The sequence below is a fragment of the Agelaius phoeniceus genome, chromosome 4 (genome assembly GCF_051311805.1).
Source record: "Agelaius phoeniceus isolate bAgePho1 chromosome 4, bAgePho1.hap1, whole genome shotgun sequence".
Classification (NCBI taxonomy): Eukaryota; Metazoa; Chordata; class Aves; order Passeriformes; family Icteridae; genus Agelaius; species Agelaius phoeniceus.
In genome coordinates, this window is record NC_135268.1 from 48,739,888 (window position 1) to 48,761,820 (window position 21,933).

At 37.8% G+C, this 21,933-nt stretch overlaps 2 protein-coding genes across 3 annotated transcripts in view; both read left to right on the forward strand.

The window, feature by feature from the left end:
* Positions 1–1,857: 1,857 nt before the first annotated feature.
* Positions 1,858–6,339, forward strand: CNGA1 (cyclic nucleotide gated channel subunit alpha 1). The gene is given in 7 exon segments (XM_054633704.2): positions 1,858–1,969; positions 2,185–2,255; positions 2,652–2,677; positions 2,780–2,881; positions 3,763–3,870; positions 4,009–4,115; positions 4,922–6,339. Coding segments are annotated over 7 exon segments (1,944 nt in total).
* A 2,886-nt stretch (positions 6,340–9,225) lies between these two features.
* NFXL1 (nuclear transcription factor, X-box binding like 1) overlaps positions 9,226–21,933 on the forward strand; it is a 45,366-nt gene continuing 32,658 nt past the window's right edge. Inside the window, exons 1-11 of one of the 2 annotated variants that reach the window (XM_054632670.2) lie at positions 9,226–9,571; positions 10,692–10,862; positions 11,194–11,303; positions 13,412–13,545; positions 14,963–15,141; positions 15,334–15,495; positions 15,602–15,702; positions 16,912–17,026; positions 17,364–17,488; positions 18,322–18,444; positions 19,746–19,836. In XM_054632670.2, the coding sequence (XP_054488645.1) occupies positions 9,418–9,571; positions 10,692–10,862; positions 11,194–11,303; positions 13,412–13,545; positions 14,963–15,141; positions 15,334–15,495; positions 15,602–15,702; positions 16,912–17,026; positions 17,364–17,488; positions 18,322–18,444; positions 19,746–19,836 (1,465 nt within the window). In that variant the 5' untranslated portion in view covers positions 9,226–9,417. Of the gene's footprint in view, positions 9,572–9,689; positions 10,044–10,691; positions 10,863–11,193; positions 11,304–13,411; positions 13,546–14,962; positions 15,142–15,333; positions 15,496–15,601; positions 15,703–16,911; positions 17,027–17,363; positions 17,489–18,321; positions 18,445–19,745; positions 19,837–21,933 lie in introns of those variants that run through there. The other variant, XM_054632671.2, reaches the window with a different exon arrangement.

Consider the following 21,933-nt stretch of genomic DNA (forward strand, 5'->3'; position numbering starts at 1 on the left):
TTTTTTTTGACACTAAAGACTCAAAGAGCAAAAGTAAACATGAAAAATATATACCTATGTAGAGATGCTAGTACTGTGAGTGCTCACATGAACTGACTGGTTTAGAGCCCACTCTGTTGGAGAAATTATTTCCCTTGAGAATAATGCATTTGAACTTGTCTGGTGCTGAGTTGGATACAGCTTTATTTTGCACCATTATTTCTGTAGTCCTGTGGAGGATATAGGTTTAATCAGGATGGAATTGTGTGTGCCAGCATTAATAGAGCTTTCAGAGAACCTGTAAGCAGATATAAAGCCACTTAATTGAACCTGGTGTAATTTCAATCCTCTCACTTACAAGCAGTAAGTCACTGGAAACCCTGGTACAGCTTTTAGTCTCCTGATGAATCTAACCTGAAGTTTATCATGTCTTAGATACTTAGAATATTTTTATGACTATTTATCTTAGACCTGATCCATGCTGGCAAGCATTGAAAGACTGACCAGTAATATTGGACTATATTTAGGACTATTCATGGAATAACACATCTTAATCTTCAATCTTTATCTTTCTATTGTGTAGAATGTTAGATCTCAGTTGTTCAGAGCATGGTGTTTATAACACCAAGATTGTGGATTTGATCCTTGTATGGGCCATTCACTTAAGGGTTGGGCTCAGTAGTCCTTGTGGGTCCGTTCCAAATCAGAATATTCTGTCATTCTGTGATATTGCTGTGTTATTTTTTGCACCATGTGCCATTCATGTCTGATGAGTGCTGGAAATGTGGATTTCCCCTCCTATTTCCTGTATAGGCATATTTTTAGTTTCACTGACAAATAAGGGAAGTCAAGTCTGGCAGCAATGTCAGCTGTATCATTCTGCTCCTCCTTCACGGTGTGCCAGAATAAACTGCTTTGAGACTGATCCCTATGGCATTTAACTTCACTTATCAGTGGTACAGACACTCATTTGCCAGCTTGTGGCTTACAGAGATCTCTATATTCTGATTTCACACATACAGGGATCTTGTTACTGCAGTGGATAGCAGTATCAATATCTGCTTCATAATCCTCTCTAAATGGCCCTGGCAAGAGCAAATCACACTGGTAGAATTCATGCCTAAAGAGCTGGCAGTTTCACTGATGCCAAGATATTACTGTAGGAATAAGTGGTGAAAAAGGAGAGCTGAAGTTAATTACACCAGTTCTAGAAAATTATGCAGTAGAATGCACTGTATTAGCTATAAAACATTTTCAGGGTTTTTCTTCCCTTGAGATGAATAGATCAGACATAAAGAGCCACTAACACTTCTATTTAGGTGTTTTTATACCACCTGTTATATGAGTAAGGAAACCACTACATTAATCTTACCCTCTTACTTACAGAACCACTCTTAGATCTCAACAGAGTGTAAGTCTCTGTTACCAGATATACTGAGATTTCTTTGGACCTACAACCAGGGGATACTTTTTACTCTGGTTTTCGGGATGTCATCTGTGCATGAATCTGTTTCTCCATCTTGAGACAGCATTTCTAGACTTTGGTTCAAAACCCAGAGAAACAGCAGTAGATGTTTCAAACACAATTGTTTAAATATTTTAAGGTATGTGTCAAAACAGGAGAAAAACTTAAATTAATGCTTCCCTAAAGATGTGTACAACGTTCCCTTTAGCAGGAGTTGTCAGGTCATTTTCTTGTCTGGTGGGAATGTCATGGGAAACAGGAAACTGCAAATATTCTTGTGGGGCTTCAGGAAAACAAGAATGTAAAGGATTCATTCTTGGAGGAAGAAAAAAAAAAGCTACTTATTCTAGTGGTGAAATGACTTCATTCTTTTTTTGTTCAGTCTTCTTCAATTACCCAAGTTAAACCTGACCATGAAGGTAGGAGTGATTGAGACCCATCACTCCCATACAATTGTTCCCAGTGTGGTAGTGCATGACACCAGTAAGGACCATGGACTGATGCATGAAGGGGAAAATAGGTATGTCAAATATATTTTTTGTTGGTTTGGTTTTTTTCTTAGTTTGATGATTTATATAGGATTATCTAAGCACATATACTTGCTATCATATAATTTTCTTCACTCTTAGCAAAAACCAAAGTTTTTAAGATTACAGTATATTGCTTATTGTAAATATTTAGGAGATTTTTGTTTTTTAAATTTCAGCAGATATCATATAACTATGTTGTTTTGTTGTTTCCCAGGCAACAGTATCTACCTGGAGTATTTGCATGCTACAATATTAACAATAATAGTAATAAAGATGAGTAAGTATCTTTGCCATTTGATTAAATGAGAGTACTGGAATTTTGATTATAAAAGCAGAAATAAATAATTATAATAAATATCGAATTGTTTCATTAGAAACAGTTATGTCATTCAGGTAAGCCCAAAAGAGACTGCACATACATTTCACTTCATGCACATCAGTTATGATGTTGATGATCCTTATTACCAAAGTTATGGATATTGTATCTATTGATTTAAAACAAAAGTAGTTCTAGGTGAAATAACAAGCAATAAGAAAAACACTTTTTTTGAAGGCTAAACACATAAGTACAATGTTATCCTTACTGAATTCAGATGCTTCTAATAAATAGATGTTGAAGAAACAGGATGTGCATCCCATGACCCTATCATATTTTTTTTATTTTTCTTAGAGAGGAGAAGAAAAGGAAAAAAGAAAAGAAGAGGTAAGATGAAGAGTAATATTACTATTTCCAAGAGATTTAGGTTTTTTTCTACATATGTTTTACTTGGTCCTTAACAATGGAAAATGTTAATCTATTTCTTAGCAAGCCAGAAAAGAAAAAGGATGGAGAAACACAAAAGACCAAAGAAAAAAAGGAGAAAAATAAAAGTAAAGATAAGTTGAAGAAGAAAGAAAATACAGAAGAGTAAGTATTTTTTGTTTAGGTCCAGTTATGCTATGCAATAAAATTGCTTTTGATGTAAGAACAAATTCATTCACAGATGTCCTGTAAAGATGTTTATACCTTAGTGAATGAGTGTAAAGACTGCTGTTGTTCTTCCTAAAGCAGAGTTGTTTTGACTTAACTTCATATGTGGGCAACAGAAATATGCATGCGTGGAGGTGATCTGAAACCTTAATCGAGATATATCTCCTTTGGATTCTGATTATCTAATATTTCTTGTAAAACACACTGCAGCAAATCATGTGCCAGTATAAAGCAACCTCTTCCACACACAAAGGCACCTACAAGCCAGTAAACTCTTCTATGCTCTAAACGTTGTTGCTTTATAGACTGCTTGGTAAATTCATAATTTTCTAGCTAAGGAAGAGAAACTCAAGACAGTGCAGTAGAAACCTGTGTTGTATGATTTCCTGTTCTTTGGTTTCTTTATGTAAACTATGCCAATGTTTTATCTTCCTCAGACTTTTCCCTGTGAGAAAGGCATGATTAATTTAATGATTTATATTTATCTAAAACTTAATGGTGACATAATCTTTTTTTTTTAATGATAAAATAAATTATCAGACAAGATAATTATTTGGGTAGGAAAAAATAATTTAAAAATGGCATGTGCCACTATGGAGTAAAGTGAGACTGCCAAGCTAACTTTGGTCAGCAAAATTTAGATTCTAAATTTGTGTCACACCAAGTCGTACCAACTTCCTATCTTCCATGCACTTTAACTTTGATAAAGACCACTTATTTCACAATAATAATTTCTGGAATGCTTAATTCCTCAAAAATGAGATGTGTATTTCAAGTCTCTCATTAAATTTCTTTTTTCCCCCCTGCTTACCACTTAGGAAGAAGAAAGATATTTTCACCATTGATCCAGCAGGAAATATATATTACAACTGGTTGTTTTGTATCACAATGCCTGTCATGTACAACTGGACCATGATTATTGCTAGGTGATGTATTCCTTTAGTGACTACATACAACTTCTGGAAAATCATAATATCCCTGACTAGATAAATAAATAATCATTGATTCATACATGCATTTAATTTTTGTTTTATGGTAATTTACTTTTGTTTTTTCATATTCAGAGCCTGTTTTGATGAGCTTCAGCATGATTACTTAGTGGCATGGTTTATTATTGATTATGTTTCTGATGCCATTTATGTTGCTGATATGTTTGTACGGACAAGGACAGGTAAATATACTTAAGGATTAATTATTCCTTTTTACATATTTATGCCATTTTTTTTTAAATCAAAAGTCCAGTACTTCTCTTATCTGAATAGCCTTGATGAGGTGCAATAGTGAAAAAAAGACACTGAATTAGATTTCTGAAAGACTGCAGCCTTACTGTAAAAGTAGGAGAAATTCTGATGAAATTTTATGTATTACTCAAAGGACACATAAAGTTTGAGATATGCAGGTACAAGCTGTTCTGCCTGCAGCTGACTCAACAAGACAAAAAAACATAGTGCAGCCAAGAAAGGATCAGGGGCTCTGAAAAACAAGCACCTAGATCTGGTTTTTGTATTAATGGGATATTCAAGTATTTGCTTCATTTTCAACACTATCGAGCAAGCAAGACATCCCATTAACTTCAGCTACAACTATTTATTTTAAAATATTAACCTATGGAGCTATTAAGTAGATACACTCAATATGTAACTGCAGTTCCTGTGTTCAGATTCTTTTCCTCATTAAACACCCTTTCTATAGCTTGTGGAGGTTTCTTTGGAGGGGAAGATGAGGGTTTTTTTCCAGATGTTCACCATAGTGGAAAAGTGGAGGAAAATATTCAGATCTGGAATTGTTTATCTTTCATAGCTGAACCATATAGCACTAAGCTGACTATTTGGAAATAAGAAATTAAATAGTAAAAAGAGAAATTATGTTCCATATGGAATTTGCACCCAAAACATTTTTCAAAGTAGATTTGGACTGACCTTAAACTCAACATATTTGAACCTGTAGCTTCTTTTATTATTTACAATTTTATTTTAGGTTACTTGGAGCAAGGTCTTCTGGTGAAAGAAGAACATAAGCTACGAGAGAAATACAAGAAATCTTTTCAATTCAAACTAGATTTTCTGTCAATCTTACCAACTGATCTCTTATACTTTAAGTTAGGATTGAATTACCCAGAACTAAGAATAAACAGACTACTCAGAGTAGCTCGGATGTTTGAATTCTTCCAGAGAACAGAAACAAGAACAAACTACCCAAATATCTTCAGGATCTCTAACCTTGTCATGTACATTGTGATTATTATTCACTGGAATGCCTGTGTGTACTACTCCATCTCAAAAGCCATTGGATTTGGGGCTGACACGTGGGTCTACCCCAACACCTCAGACCCTGAATTTGCCCGCCTGACTAGAAAATATGTCTACAGTCTCTACTGGTCAACACTGACCCTGACTACTATTGGTGAAACTCCCCCTCCTGTAAGAGATTCTGAGTATTTCTTTGTGGTTGTTGACTTCTTGGTTGGAGTACTGATCTTTGCTACCATCGTTGGTAATGTGGGATCAATGATCTCCAACATGAATGCTGCCAGGGCGGAGTTCCAGGCAAGGATTGATGCTATCAAGCAGTATATGCACTTTCGGAATGTGAGTAAGGACATGGAAAAAAGAGTTATAAAGTGGTTTGACTACCTGTGGACAAACAAAAAGGCTGTGGATGAAAGGGAAGTCTTGAAGTATCTGCCTGATAAACTAAGAGCAGAGATTGCAATCAACGTTCACCTGGAAACGCTAAAAAAAGTTCGGATTTTTGCGGACTGTGAAGCAGGTTTGCTGGTTGAACTGGTTTTGAAACTCCAGCCCCAAGTATACAGTCCTGGAGATTATATTTGCAGAAAAGGAGATATTGGACGAGAGATGTACATTATCAAAGAAGGCAAGCTGGCAGTAGTTGCTGATGATGGAATCACCCAATTTGTGGTCCTAAGTGATGGCAGCTACTTCGGAGAAATCAGCATTCTTAACATCAAGGGTAGCAAAGCTGGCAATCGAAGAACAGCCAATATTAAAAGTATTGGATACTCAGACTTGTTTTGTCTGTCTAAAGATGATCTCATGGAGGCTTTAACAGAGTATCCAGATGCAAAGGCTATGCTGGAAGAAAAAGGCAAGCAAATCCTAATGAAAGATGGGTTGCTGGACATTGAAATTGCAAATTTAGGAAGTGATCCTAAAGATCTGGAAGAGAAGGTTGCCTACATGGAACGTGCTATGGACAGGTTGCAAACAAAGTTTGCCAGGTTGTTGGCTGAGTATGAAGGTGCACAACAGAAAGTGAAAAAAAGACTTACACAAATAGAGAAAATATTAAAGCCAGTCATGGAGGAAGAATTTGCAGACTTAGAAGAAGTAGATCCATCCACAGATAAACCTGGATTGTCAAAAGCAGAATAAAAACAATGGAAGTTGCCAATAAGACTGAGGGTCAAATTCTGACTGGGGCTGAACACATTGATTTCTAATCTTTGTGATAACTGACTATTAATTACAAAAAATTATTTGCTGAGACAATGTCACTAATCTCCTACAAGTAGCACATATTTGGCAGCTTTGGGGCAGAAAAAGAGAAATCAAGAATGAGAATGGAAGATAACACTTTGCTCTTGCACAAACAAGTGTTATTATCTGCTAATGTGTTTTGTACTCTGTAACGCTGCTCTATGGCAGATGCACGTACATTGTCATATACTGGCAAATACTGGAAGTTTTGCTGGTTGTTTTAAAACTATTTCTTTGTGTCTGCTTATGGAAAGAATGAAAGGTTTGGTTTGGTAACAATTTGAAGTCATTACCTTTATATTAAATTTGTGTATAAATGAGCACATTTTAATATATATTGATTAGCATGAAATTAATTAAGTATGCAGTATTATAAAAAGAATTAGGTATATCTACTAATATTATCTACTCTCATCTACAATGTAGATGCGACTACTGAAGGCTGTAAGATTTGGAAAATACTATTACTTCATGGGTCCACCTTGGCTGATTTCTTGAAATACAAGTGGGCAGATTGAAATACACCTTTTTTCAGGATAGTACACACAAAGGCTGGAATACAGAGAGGAGAAAACTCAATTTTATGCAAGCATCAATATGAAAGATATGGATGGCTTATAATCTAGTGTTCTTTTCACAATAAGAACAAACAATATAGAAATAAAAATATGCATTAAAAATTGTTCTGTTCCATGTAATCACGTGGCTGCAGAACATGGACTATCAAGTTTTGAAGATTTGTAATTAAAAATGTTTATGTCCCTAATGTAACACTTGTTTATGCTGGCAGAGTGCAAAGGGAAGACACAACAGCAACAGGACAATTTCTTCCTCCAGTGTCTTCTGTAGATGCTGTTGGGGGAAGAATATGACTAAAGAGGCTGCTTTTTCCCACTGATAGAGGATTTCTTTTTTTCATAATTACTTCTGAGATAGTAAAGTTGGTAGATTCATATGTTAGATCAATTTTCAACTGCTTTAAAATGCATTATCTCCATGTATCCTTTTTTCTTTTTCCATTTGCAAAAAAATATTTTGCTTAGTTATAGTCTCAGCTGAGTGTTTGCAGCTGGGTATTTTCAGTAGAATTTGATCATAGACACATAACATTGTAAAAGTTTGATGAAAGGGAGTGAAGCAAGGAACTGTAAAGAGAGAATGGATAATTCTCTATTTAGGGATGTTTGATTACCCTGAGCAACTGGACGGCCACTCTCAAAAAATACATATGTACATGTTACTGTCAATAATCTCTCTACACTTGCATTCTCTGCTTAATGAGATGGAGATAATATAAATTGGGTATTTTATAAAGTGCATTCCTTTCTGGCTGTTTTATATTTTGTAATGTTGCTGCTTTCCAGTATGCCATAGATTTAGAAATAGCTCCTGATTTACTGCAAGGATGAAATTTTCTGAAGTACCTAATGCATAAGATATATATAGAACAACAAGGGTAAATACAAACACAAAATGGTTGTTCATGCCCTGTTGATCTGTGCTTTGAATGATAAATGGCTTCATTAGATGATAAGGGGAAAAGGTATGCCATCCTGTCAGTAAAGATTCTATCCCTGTACACAGGAACAAGGATTATTCTGGTATTTAGCTACATTTTGAGAGTTGGACTTTGCAATCAACATTCTTCCAGCTCAGGTCTTGAATATAATTTGCAATCTGTATGCCAGCAGCAACTTATCCTATATGGCTACTAGGCACTTAGAAGGCACTTTGTTGAAGTGCTTAAGACTTTTTATTAGATAAATGTGTGATATGAAGATTTAATTAAAAAAAGGACAGATATCTACTGTTAACTTTTTTTTCAGTATTGATTCTTCAGTCTAAGACATGAATTGTATTCACTAGCTGCCTCTTTCTTGAGAATAAAAACTCTTTGATTTAAACAATTTCAAAATAAAACAGAAAACCAGAATTTATCTCCAGTGGTTTCCTTACTATTTTCAGACTACTTATGGTTGGAAATCTTCTATAACGACTTTCATGAGAAGGTATTTGCTGAAAAAAGGCTAAATGCAAAGTTTCCTCCTGGCACACGACATGATGCAAGTGCTATGAGGAAAGGTCAATAGAATTAAAATGATTTCAACCTACCATTATTTGTCAGAACTTGGGAGGCACACGGGTTCCTCAATACATATTTCTGTGCGCTAAAACTTTCTGGATGTGCTTCAGTCAAGTTTCTAAACAGGCTTTGTGGTCGGTTTTTAACTCTCATCCTCCAGGAGCTATGAAGTTATAGGAATTACAGGAGCTGCGCAGAAAATGTCTGCAAGAACCGCATGCCTCAGGAGCAGCTGCCCGACACTCCCTGCGGAGAAAAGGAAGCTCAGGGGACCTTATCGCTGGTGCAAGCACCTGAAGGGAGGCGGTAGTGTGGGGAGGGGGCGCGGTGTCTTCTCCTAAGCAACAAGAGACAGGAGGAGAGGAAATTTGCGCCAGGAGAGGTTAGATTCGTTTAGATTACTTAGATTAGTAACTAGGTTTCCCAGTTACTAGGAAAAATTTCACCCGAAACGGTTGTCAAGCACTGGAACAGGCTGCCCAGGGAAGTGCTGGAGTCACCAGTCCTTGAGGTATTTAAAAGCCGTATGGATGTGGCACTTGGGGACACAGTTCAATGTTGGACGTGGCAGCGCTGGGTTAATGACGGTGATCTCACACCTTTTCCAAGCTGGGACACCCTGTGACCCGGGGACAGAGCCACAGCCCCGCCTCCGAGCCCGGCCGGCAGAGGCGGTGTCCGGCGCGGGCCCGCCCGCCGCGCGGGGAGCGCCGGGAGCTGTAGTCGCGCTGCCGCGGGAGCACCGGCGGCGCCGCCGCCGCCTCCACGGCCGGGCGGAGCGGCCAGGCCGGGCTGGGCCGGGCGGAGCGCTCCCCGGGCGGCTGTGGCGGCAGCGGGGGAGGCGGAGGGTCTGGTCCCACCGCCGTCCTTCGCTCTCTGGTGAGGGACAAATGGAGGCTCAGTGGCGTCAGGGCGGCCGGGGCCGCGGCAGGCCCGGGGACGGGCTCGCCGCTCGCTCTGGTGCGGCCGCCCGGCCCCCGGCCGCTCGGGGCCGCGGCGGTGCCCGCGCCGCGGCAGCCGGGCCCATCGGCGACGGGGCCAGCGGTGAGTGTCGCGTTTCGCCCCCTACCCGTGCTGCCGGGCCCCGGGCTGGGGAGCCGGCGGTGCCCGGAGCCCTTGCAGGTGCGAGGTCGGGGCTGTCCCCGGCGGCGCGGGGAAGGGAGGCTGGCGGGCCCCGGCCTCCCTCCCGCGCTGCTCGGCGGTGTCGAGCCGGTGTTCGCCATGTGCCGAGTCCTGCCTGCAGGCTCTTGCCAGGGAGAGACGCGGAGGCCTCGGGCAGTGGCGAGGAGCGAGGGGCTAAGCCCTCGCCGGGGTGCACTGGGTGCACCGTCTTCCTGAAGCATTAGAGTAAAGTGTGAAGTAATGGATGAAATGTTTCTGTCTGGTTGGAAACAGCCAGGGAGTTGCTCGGTAGAGAGAGCGTTAGGTGCGCTGGTCAGGGAAACACTTCGCTCCGGTCTGGGAAAGGTGCGGGTGCACGGTGTACGCGGCAGCTGGGAGTGTAAGTTCGTCCTCGGTAAGTACAGCAGAGAAGTGCCAAAGACGGCTCTTTTCAGTGGCAGCATAGTTTCTTAAGAAAAGCCTTAAAGCTAAACTTGATGAAACCCTGGTAAATATATTGGGTCTAATAGAAAAATCTCCTGTGCAATAGCGTGAACACACTCTTGCAGTAAAGATTTGTTGAGTTTGAGGGAGATCAGTGAAAGTCATAATTTAAGAAATACCACATGCTGGAGAAATACCTGTATGGTACCTGCAAGTTATAACTGTAAATTTCTTATAAACAAAACTGCGTGTTGTGTTTTGTTTTTCCTCTTCCTCGTGTGTTAGTTGTGTTTGTGTGGGATGTCTGGGATTTTTTAAAGTATCCTTTTCATAAAGCAGCATCATAGTTGCTTATATTCAGATATGTTAGGTTTGATTTGTCAACAGTAATTGATAGATAATAATTCCTGCTGTGGATTTTATTATAATGCACAGTAAAGAAGTAAATACAATTTAGCTCTTCTTGTGTGGTATTGAAATGGTAGTGATGTAATACTCTTAAAAAAATAAAATCAGCAAACTCTTTAAAGAAAAGGACAAGTGAAAGTATGTAGAACTGAATGTGTGTTTACAATTAGCTATCATGATATTAATCATCATTAGTATTTTCTCTTAATAGAATTATCTTCACTGAAGAAATTTGATGAAATTAAGAAGGCTAATCAGGCTGCAGCAAAAAAGCTAGTTGAAGAACAATTAAGCTCCTCATCTGAAGATGATGATGAAGATGCTGAAGCAAAACAGGGGAAGATTTTGGACAAAACATTTACCATTTACACCAGTCAAACTGGTAATGTTTTTTTCATTTATTGACTTTTATTTTGGTCTGAAAGCATAAGCAATGTAGTATCATTGTACAATAGAATTTTACTTTAGTTGGAAGGAAGGCACTCTATTATGTCTTACATTAAAAATGTTCTTTCCCAGCAGTGCATGCTGGGTGTACTTCTTGTCTTTTCGTGCAGAAGCAATGGTATAGCTTTTAACAAGTTTAAAGTGTGGCTTTTTTAATAATACATGACTGGCTTTATTCAGAAAAAATACTTGTGCAGTAGTTTCAACATCTACAAAATAACAGATCAAATGTTACTAATTGCTTTAAAAATCTTTTTCCATTAAAGATGGAGATGCAAGTGAACTGGAACGTACGAGACAGTACATGAATGAGGCTTTTCAGTCAGGGGCCATGACATGTCTCATCTGCATTGCTTCAGTTAAAAGGAACCAAGCTGTAAGTACTTTACAGTAATCTTTTAGGGCAAAACAAATGTTACTGTCTGAATAACTTGTATTATATTATTGAGGTTATTCTTGGGATTGATAGCTTTAAAATGGTAAAAGAACTAAATGCAAATTTGGCATCTTTGGGTTCGGAAACACTGGAAGATGTAAGTGGTTATATGTGTAGCTTGAAATCAGAATATGTCTTTTTTTTTTGTCATATGTTTGTTATCATTGTGTAAAATAGCTATTTTTAAGTTTTAGGTAGTAGCAGGTGACAAGGATAAGTGCTTGAATGCCAGTGCTTGAAATTGTGTATTCAGTAAGCTATGGAGCAGTAAAGCAAAACATGAAATACTAAAACATTAGGAGATATTATTGTTAGATTTACAGCAAGGAAACTAAGATAAACTTCACTGCCCTTAGTGCTGATCAGGTGAAAAAGAAGTGTGTGTGTCAGAGAAGTTTGTCCTATTTCATATAAGTACATTTTATGTGGGAAAGATTTCAGGACAAATATTTTTTCCTTTTTCTATTAGAGGTACATAAACCAAAAACATGTATAACTGTGATGCCTTGTGAAGGATGACCTAGACCAGAGTCTAGACACAGTTAAGGAATAAAGTAGGTATTTATTAAAAGGCCTCAATGGACACACCTCGGGCAGTACAAGAGCCCAGCCAGGGCTGCACCCAAGATGAGCCCAAAATGGTCACAAAAAAGGGGCAACCGGTCACAAGGTCTCTCATTTTTATAAGTTCTGGAACATTTGCATATTGGAGTTAATTGTCCAATTACAGCTTTAGGGTATGAAGTCCCATCCTCCTTGTTTTTCTCTCTTTATTCCACCGTTGTTTGTGCTCTTGGGCCTGAGATTTGGATTGGCTGTCCTTGGGTCCCAGCTAGAGAAGGAATTGTTTTGTCTAAGCTACTTTGTGAAGAGAGCTCACCTTCCCTTAATATGAAGCTCAGAGCTCCACACAAAGCAGTACAGAATCTGGAAAATATAAAAGCTAAAACCTGAGGCATCAACTGTGTGTTTGACATGAAGAAGAAATGAAGTGAAATAATAATAATAAAAATAACTACATAATAATAATAAATAATTTCCGAAAATATTTAAATTTCTTATTATAGACATACACAGACTACAAGTACCTAATGAAACTATAGTCAGTAACTTCTTTCTAAAAAGAAATGCAATATATTTTGTATGAATTCTTAACATATTTAATCCATATTCTTTCAGACCTCAATGAGTTTAGCTTCATATTTCTGTGACTCTTGATAGAGATAATCATACCTTAGCAGAAGTGAGATGATTTGGTAACTTGAAAGCCTTCTTTTATAACTCAGTGGTTTGCTAATTATCTTGAATCTGTATAATTTTGGCGAAGTCTGTTTGTTTACATAATGTCTCCTGCTTAGCTTTAGTTTTTGGAAGTTAGTTACTATAGTTATAGAAACTTAGTCATTGGCACTGTCCTCTGTAAGTTACTGGAGAAAATATCTGCATTTTCACAGTATTATGTCATAAAATTGTCTAAAGTTATTAAAAAAAACAGTTAAAATTTTCTTCTGCACTTTTCTTACCAAATTGTTACAGTTTTGGCTAAAGCCAAAGTCATCTTTATGGTGCCAGGTGGTTTAATAAGAGAGAGTGGCACAAAATGAGCCTTGGGAGGTGCAGATTGGGTTCTAGGAAGGCAATATGACAGTTGGAGTAGCTTCCTCACAACGGTTATGGAGTCCCCATCTCTCAGGGCCTTCCAGCTTTGCTTGGCAAAGCTGTGTCTGAACAGAGCTAAGCTGGCAATAGTCCTTTGGGCATCAGTTTGTGCTACATGACCTCCAACACTGTTTAAATCAACATTTCTCTGATTATCCGAGTATTTTGGGCTCCATCAGCCTTGTCAAAACCTTCCCATGGGAGTTGGAAAAAAGATTAAGGTATGAATCTGTAACAGGTATGAATCTATGTATTGATCTAACAGTGGGTATAATCTATCTTTGAAAAACCATTTTGGAAGGGAAGTATTTCTTCAGATGTTACGGATTTTCATCAGTGGAAACAGAAACCTAATTTAAAGCAATTGGTGCCTGATGTCTGCTCTTTAGGTCTGGAGCTGTTGTGGATGCTTTTGTATATTTCATCTGGTGTGTATCCAAAAGTGGGCCAAGGACAGCCTCTTCCTTGTATCTTCTCCTCTGACAGATGATGATTTTGGGAAGAAAGACTATCCCTGGCCATGGTGAGCTCCTCGTGGTACATTTACAAAGTTATTTCTGTTGGGAAAACCAGGCAAACTGGTGTTCCTTTAGAAGGAATGGTACTTGTACATCATGTGCACAACAACAACAACAACAACAACAACAAAAAACTGTTCAGAAGGCTGACATTTCTTTGCTTTTTAAAATTATGTAAGCTTTTGTTAACATGATTCAGAAAAATTTCACACTGTTACTAAAACCTTGCTGCATCAAATTTGTTTTAACCTCTGAGAAGGTAACTTATCTGTCATGTGTCTCAACTTCTGACATTTATTTCTGAATGGCTTTACATATTTTTCACTTTTAAAGTTGGCACCATGAGATAAGTTTAAAAAATATTGTCAAATAGCAAGATGTAGGGGTTTATTTATTTTTTTTAGTCTCATTATAATCCAAACATTAAATTAGGTCTTGCAGTTTTCCTTGAGATGGTAAAAAAAAGGAGGTAATAATGTGGCTACGTGAATACAGTTTCCTAAGCAGTTTTGTTTAGGAAATAAAGTGTCAATTGTTGCCTGGCAGCATCTCTAGTTGATAATGCCTCTTCAGGCAAATGGTATTTTATTTTACATGTAAGGACATGCTAAAACTATGCTATCACTATAGACAAATGGTTCATGGTCTGTAATATATCAGGGCAAATTGATGTTTTAATTGATAAAAATGAGTGCATAGGTCTTTAAGAGTCTTTCTGTTCTTCTCTGAGGGGGACTTTCTTGTCTTTTGTCTTTTCTCAGTGTAACCAGCAATGTGAATTGCTTTGTTTCTCCTTCCTCGTGTTGCTTCCCTTGTTCATGGCTTCTGTGGGGCCTGTTGGGCCTGTGGCACTTTATAAATCCCAGGCCTCTAGTGTCTGTCTACCTTTAACAGTAATTATGTTTTTTAATTTCTCTCAACATCGGGGTGAACAATGAAGGTGTACATCTTGAACCTAAATTTTTTCATATAAAATTCTAATTAGTATGCTTGGTTTTACTAGCATTGCTAAACTTTGTTTTACATGACTAATAGACTGCTACTAGTAAACCCCTGGTTTTTAATCCTTTTTTTTTTAATTAGTTCTATTTAAGTAGGTTAACTGTTGCATAGATTCTTTTGATATTACTTGACATAAAAACTGTTCTGATTTTTGCTGTGCTTATTTTTGTCTATATGTATTCTTAGAGAAAAGAAATTGCATTAGTGAAGCAATTCCTTAGACATTCTAATGTGTTGTAATATCTGACATATAGAAAGACCTTTCTTCTGTGTTTTTTTGTTATTCATTATAGTAGTTGTAAAAATGTTAATTGGTAGCATTGAAACAGTCTTGGGAAGCCAAAATGATAAAACTGCTTTTTTTTTTTTAATTGTTTTAAGAAGTTGTTTTTGTTTTCACTCCTTTTCCCCTTGTTTTAGTCCAAAATGTAGGTTTGAATACAAACGCTCTGAAACTCCCAGTCGGTATTACTGTTATTGTGGAAAAGTGGAGAATCCAGCGGTGGACCCATGGCTGGTACCTCACTCCTGTGGTCAAATATGTGAGAGGGAATTCAAACCTTCCTGTGGTCATAAATGTTTGCTGCTTTGTCATCCAGGTAAATCCTTTGTGTTTCTTGGTTGTGTGACCTGTATTTAGATACCTGTTACACAGTTCAACTTTACATCTCTTAAGTACATTTAAAATTCTCAGAATAGAAGCGATGTAGTCAAGGCTGCATTTGCTGAATGGTCATTAACAAGATACTATTTTCCTATAATTAGCAAGATACTGTTTTTCCTGTCATTAGGACCATGTCCACCTTGCCCAAAGATGGTCACAACGACGTGTCACTGTAAGAAGGCCAAAGCAGTGCCCCGACGGTGCAGTGCCAAGGAGTGGTCTTGCCGCCTGCCGTGCGGGCGAACACTGCTGTGTGGACAACATGTTTGTGAGAATCCCTGTCATGCAGGTAGACCAACCTTTGTAAAATTTCAGAGCAGTAGCTGTTTCTGTTGTTAAGATGCATCATTCTTTTGCAATTCCTACTCTCAGTGTCACTTTGCAATTGCATACAGGAGATTGTCAGCCTTGTCCACGTGTCAGTAAACAACAGTGTATCTGTGGGAGACAGACAGCAGAGAGGCTTTGTGCAAGCCCTCAGTGGCAGTGTGATCAGGTATGTTGAAGCTATCCTTTTAAACAGATTTCTCACCTTTATAAAATTTGATTACTTGATCTATTAAGGATTGGAAAAACGTATTCAGTAAGAAAAAAAAAAACTTTTGGAAGTGTACAAATCAAGAATATAAACAGCATTGTTTGAGAAGAGATTTAATTGGTGGGTCCATTAATTTTTTACAATAGTTCAAATGATACTGTTGTGGAATTGTTCTGGGGTCACTCTAGCAGTGAATTTAACTTTGTATATTCTTTTTCTTGTTCTTGAGGTTGAAATTTCAGCTGTTGCCTTCAAAAATAAGAATGAAACCACAGCTTAGCAGACAAGAGTTTCATGCTTTATTTTAGGACTGTAGCAGAATGAAAGCTTTGTGATTAATTCTTTGAAGTATATTTACAGCCTGTGTTTAAGACCAAGGCTATGGATTGATAGACTGGAAAAAATAAAAATAATTTAAAAAATTAAGTGGTGGAGGGGAGGCTGTATCAGGGGGTACTTGGCCATTCTGATCCCGGTAAGGAAGGTACTTGACCTCTGTAAAGTATCAGTTAAAATGCAGTTTATTTCAGCTAACACTGTAGTGAAAAGGAGTATAATCTAAAGACTAGCATGTCCCTTTAGATCTCTGGAACCCCAAGCTGTGCAGCATTGAATGGGCCATGATAGATGTGCAGCATACAGTGCAGACCCCACTTTGGTTGTTGAAGGTTAATTGGATCTTCTTACAAGTGGAAAGCATCCTTGATCATCATTTCTACAGTCAAACACAAAGGCTATTCAGATGAGAACTTCTTGCTGCACTTTTAGATAAAAGCAAAGACATGCAGACAGCATAATCACTGCTACCAAGTGAGAGGTGTCTCCAATCTCTTCTGCTACAGTAAGTTTATCCTGTGGCCAAAGTGTATGTGCAGCACAATGCAGGCCTGAAGGCTGAGCTGTAGGTGCAGTCCAGCACACACCTGCAACTACTGAGGTTTTGTGAATCACTAACTCCTCACTCTACTGTGGCCTTCCAGGCAGGATCACTGCAGGGACGATCAGTTTTATTTAGTGAATCTGGCAAATACAACATTTATTAACAAAATTCAGAAAAAGTGAAATTCCATCCAGAAGCATTTCACTCCTGCTTTTTACCCTTGGCTTGCTTTGGCTTGGTATGTACTTCTATTTCATTGCATTCACTGATTTCTCTGAATTTCTCAGGTGTGTGGCAAGTGTTTGCCATGTGGCAATCACACATGTGAACGAGTTTGTCATGCTGGTCCCTGTGGAGACTGTCCTCGTTCTGGGAAAAGGTCCTGTCCATGTGGAAAAACAAGTAAGCTATTTTTTTTTTTAATGATAAATTGAATAAAAAGTCCTCCAGTCTTTCACAGTCAGTAGTTTAGGCTAATTCTGCAGGGCAGGGTCCATAAAAAGTTCTTACTGTCAACCATGACAGTACATTAACTTTTTTTGCATAGCTTTCAAAGCTTTATTTAGCACCAGGGGTTTAATTTTTGATGTGAATAACTAAGTAAATCTAAGGAAGCTTTTAAAAAAACTTTTAAAAGACTACTGTCATTTGAATGTACTGTACATTGTATTTTTTCCTAAATATTTTGTCTTTTTTTTGTTCCCTAAATGTTTATTTGTACTTTTCTCTCTTCGTCTAGAGTTTACATTGCCTTGTACAGAAGATGTGCCCACCTGTGGTGATAGTTGTGACAAAGTTCTGGAATGTGGAATCCATAAATGTTCACAGCGCTGTCATCGGGGTCCCTGTGAAATATGCAGGCAGGTTAGTCTTACTTTGTCCAGTTCACATTTTGTTTGGGCTCTTCAACTATGTGCCTGGAACCATGCAAGTCACCTAAGGAAAATGAAATCATATATACCACAAAATCTGTCACTTTATTTATTAAAAGCAATATGTTCTTTCATTACTCCCCTCCCACCCCAACACAACTGAGTAAGTCGTTGAGCACTGTATTGAGTTGAGCCTGCACCTTTGGATGAGTGTGTTGCTTTAGCTTGGTTTTGTTTGGTTTGTTTTTTGTTGTTTTTTTTTTTTTTAATTATTATGCCCTAAAAGACAATTTTCCCCCCATCTTTTCTAGCTTCCTTCTGGCTTTATCTTTCTATGATATTCCTCCATTAGTGAGATGGAAGGTGGTATAACATAACACTATTTTCTTCTGTAAGAGAATTAACAATAAGAAATTTACTGTGCTCTAGATATCTCTGGAGCTTCTGTGGTCTGGCCTCCAAAGCCATTGCTCTGTCAGGTCTCAGCTGTCTCTTCCTGAACCAGCTTTGGCTACAAAGTCTAGGTGATAGTAATCATCACATGACAGCCATGATGAAGGTCAGATAATCCAGCTCATCTTCTTCTTAAGTTATCTGTATACACTAGTGGTGAATCTACTTTCATGTGGAGGAGAGGTACATTTTTGTATGAATTTCTTATGCAGTTGCACTTATCATCTTGCAGGGCACACTTGCCTTGTGTATGCAGTGTTCTTGCAAGTTCCTTGAACTTTCCTTTACAGATAGTACTAGAACATTCTATTTTCCTTTTTTTTCCTCTTATATGAAAAACGCTCTGTTTTTTCTGCCTGTCCTGGTGCCCAGGAGGTTGAAAAGCAGTGTCGCTGTGGGAAGCACACCAAGCGCATGCCGTGCCATAAGCCATACCTGTGTGAAACCAAGTGCACTAAAATCCGCGACTGTCAGAAGCACCAGTGCCGCAGGAAGGTAAGAGCCCAGAGATGATCTGTCTCAAACGCCTTGTTTAGCTGACTTGTGAAAAAAGTCTAGATAAAATCACATCAACTTGTTGCTCCGCCTCATGTTACTGTGTAGCAAGATGAATTTTCTTCTTTGTCACTGAAACTAGTTTTCAATGTACTAGAATTCTCTGAAAAGGATGACATCGAGTAACACTCACTGGCCTTATAAGCAGGGAGAGGATTTTGACAACTCTACAGTTCCTGAAGGCACTTTTGCTGTCAGATTCTTGAGTAGTCACTGATGCTTTATGCTTTCTGCAGCAGTTAATTCAATTTATTTCCCTGCTTTGTAGGAAGAGCTGGGAAACACTTAAAATTTTGTCAGGGACACACTCTTTATTTTTCACAGCCCAGCATTCCATCTCATGTGCACAGCAGTGCAAGCAGCAGTGGTCTGACATTTGGGAATTGGAGATTTGTTTCACTTCTTATTTGAAGTCAAAAGTATCAGAAGTATCTTTTTAGTCTATTCACTAAAGAGAGCCTGAAAGTTGCCTCCTATTTTTGAATTAATACTTTGTGAAAGTTGGACTACTTACCACAAATAGGCATGAAAAAATACAGTTTTACTCTTAAGTATTTTTGAATATTATTGTTGTAGTAAATTTATTTTATGTGAAAAGATTACAGAACAAGTGAATGCAATGTTGACACCTCCATGGTGGAAAATACAGGTTTCTTGTTGGAAGGAGGGTGCTTTTCAAGTTAATAGAAAAGATGATGTTCTCTCCTGATATGACATCCACTGATGTGATGGTTTTATGAAATGTTTTGATTCTTTCAGGTTACTGATTTATTTAAGAATAGAAAATAGATAACTGGTCTTGAAGTTATCTGCCTTTACTACAGAGGTAAAAGGTGTATTAAAAATGGTTAGACCTTCTTGTGCTGGGGACAATAGAACATAAAAGTGGAAGAAATTGCAGAATAATGAGGTGAACTGTTAGATGTCCTATCTTCTGAAATTATTTGTAGTTAAAATATTATAATATTTTGAGCTTTATGCTGTTTTGAAGCCCTCTGCCTTTTTAATGTATTGAAATGATGCATTCAAATGTGTGTTTTCTTGTTATTTCATAATAAGAATTTTTTTTAAACCACTTTACAGGTAGCCTTTTTTCTGGAATGAGTTTGAGGAAATTTGACTAAGTTGCACTGAGTTTTTTTTTAAATAAGTATTGAAAAATGAGATAGTAGAAGAGGGAGAGTGTACACCAAAAGTTTCTGCCTCCAGTTATTAGACTTCATGGGGTTTTTTTTTAATAGTGCTGTTCTGGAAACTGTCCACCTTGTGATCAAGTCTGCGGGCGGACTCTTGGCTGCAGAAATCACAAATGCCCTTCAGGCTGCCACAGAGGTAAGAACAGGTGAAGAATCCCTGTAGTGATGGAATATTGTTTATTTTTTGCCAAATTTCATGCTTGCATGACTGTGTGTAGTACTTAATGAATTCTCTCCATTGTTGCATGTGGGCTTTTTGTGGGGGCAGTGTTTTTGAAAGTGCTGGTTAGAACTTAAGGACTTACATAGTGGCAACCTGAATTTTTATGTGGTGATTTTGCTTAATACTTTTCCTCTGAAAATGCTCCTGTCTCCTTTTCAATTGAGTAATACAAAAGCCATGGCTTGACTTCCTATTCTCAATAATTCTCTTCACTGAATATGCATAACAAAGTCCAAATGCGTACAAGAAATGACTGCTGCTGATTGAGTCTGGACAGTTTTAAAAAATCCTAGAATGCAACATGTGATACAAGTGGGCTTAAAATGAAAAAAAAATGATGGAATTTGAATATATATCGGTATCCTACTGGTAAAAGAAAATAAGAACTTGTTACTGACTGAGAAAGATAACAAAAAAGTTTGCTTCTGAATCCAGTGACCTTGGTTTGAAAGATGCTGGAAATGGGCAAAATTACCTGGCAGATTGCTTGGACATTTGCTTGGTAGGGGGTTAAATTGGAATGACTGGAAAATTGTCTGCCCTCTCAGCAATTTTCCCCATGGAAGCTGCTGCCCTGCTGAAACAGCAGCCAAGTAGCCTCTGTAATTTTCCTTAGTATTCTGAAGTATAAATTGCAATGACTCAGGAAATAAATCACAACTTGTTCAGCCAGTCTTCCTTCTGAAGCAGTGACTCTTAGGAGAAGAGGATAGGTAAATGTGGTAGTTGTACCTGTTAACTTGCTATTAAATCTGTCACCACAAACTAGTAGTTTGTTTTTTCTCTGTATACTGTGCCCCCTATTCTCTTTCCCTTCCCTTTCTTCTCCATCCCCTGTAGCTCTCTAAAATCTTGGAAATACGTAATTTTTTGTGTACTGTCAGAAGAAAACTGGTAACATTGCTTTTCCATGTTAGTTTGGTTGATAACTAAATTCTAGAATAAAATTCTGATTGGAAAACTAAAGAGCTTATGCTGTATTATGGGATAAGCTTTTATGTTGAATGATTGTTTGTATTTGGTGCTGCTGGCTAAAAGTGACAAAGATTTCTAGTAATTAACATGAAAACAATAAGGCAATGTCTGTAAGAAAACAAAAATGATCCTGGAGAATGTAAATACAAATATATACACTTTGAAGAATACCTTATCAAAAGAACATAATTGCCTATTTACTCACTAAAGTTGCATATAATGAAGGTAATCACTAATGATACCAGATGATACATTTATTTTCTTTTCTAAATTCTCTGTTTTAACAAAATACAGTCTTGTACAGTTTGTAATATCTTCGTAAATGTTTGAAAGTATTCCTAATAAAGGCAATTATTTTAATATAAAAATATTTATATTTTCTAATATAAAAACAAAGTATTAGGAAAGTATTCCTAATAAAGGCAATTAATGGAAAAATTAAAGGAAATAATGCCTCATAGGAAATAACTTCCCAGATGGGGTCCTTTAAAAGCCACCAAATCTCAGAATTTTTAGAGTTTGGTGATAATAAACACTTGGCCTTTAGCAGGAGTTTCTAAAAAAAGGTAACTTAATCTCTTCTGTTTGTGGTTTGTTTTTTTTTTTTTTTCTTCTTTTCTTAAATATTTATTGTGCTTGCTGAAATTTGCAGTGTGTTGCCAGGGAATAGAAATATTTTGCTTCCTACTGTAGTACATTGTATCTCTTGATTTGAGAACAGTGTGCTCTCACCTTACCTTCAGACTCTCTGAATCTCTGATCTCTGCCTTTCTGTATTTTTGAGAATGTAGCCAGTTGTCTTCCTTAATAGGATATTTAAGTGAATTGTAGACATAGCCACTCTGGGCAGTATAGCTTTAGACCTTCAATTTATTTTGCAAAAGTAGCTGGGCAAGCTTGAGAAGTGGGCCTTGGGAATCTCATGAGGTTTACCCATCAGGTACAAGGTGCTGCACCCCAGGGTTGGGGCAGTCCCTGGTATTAACACAGACTGAGGGACGAACAGATCCAGAGCAGCCCTGCTGAGAGGGTCTT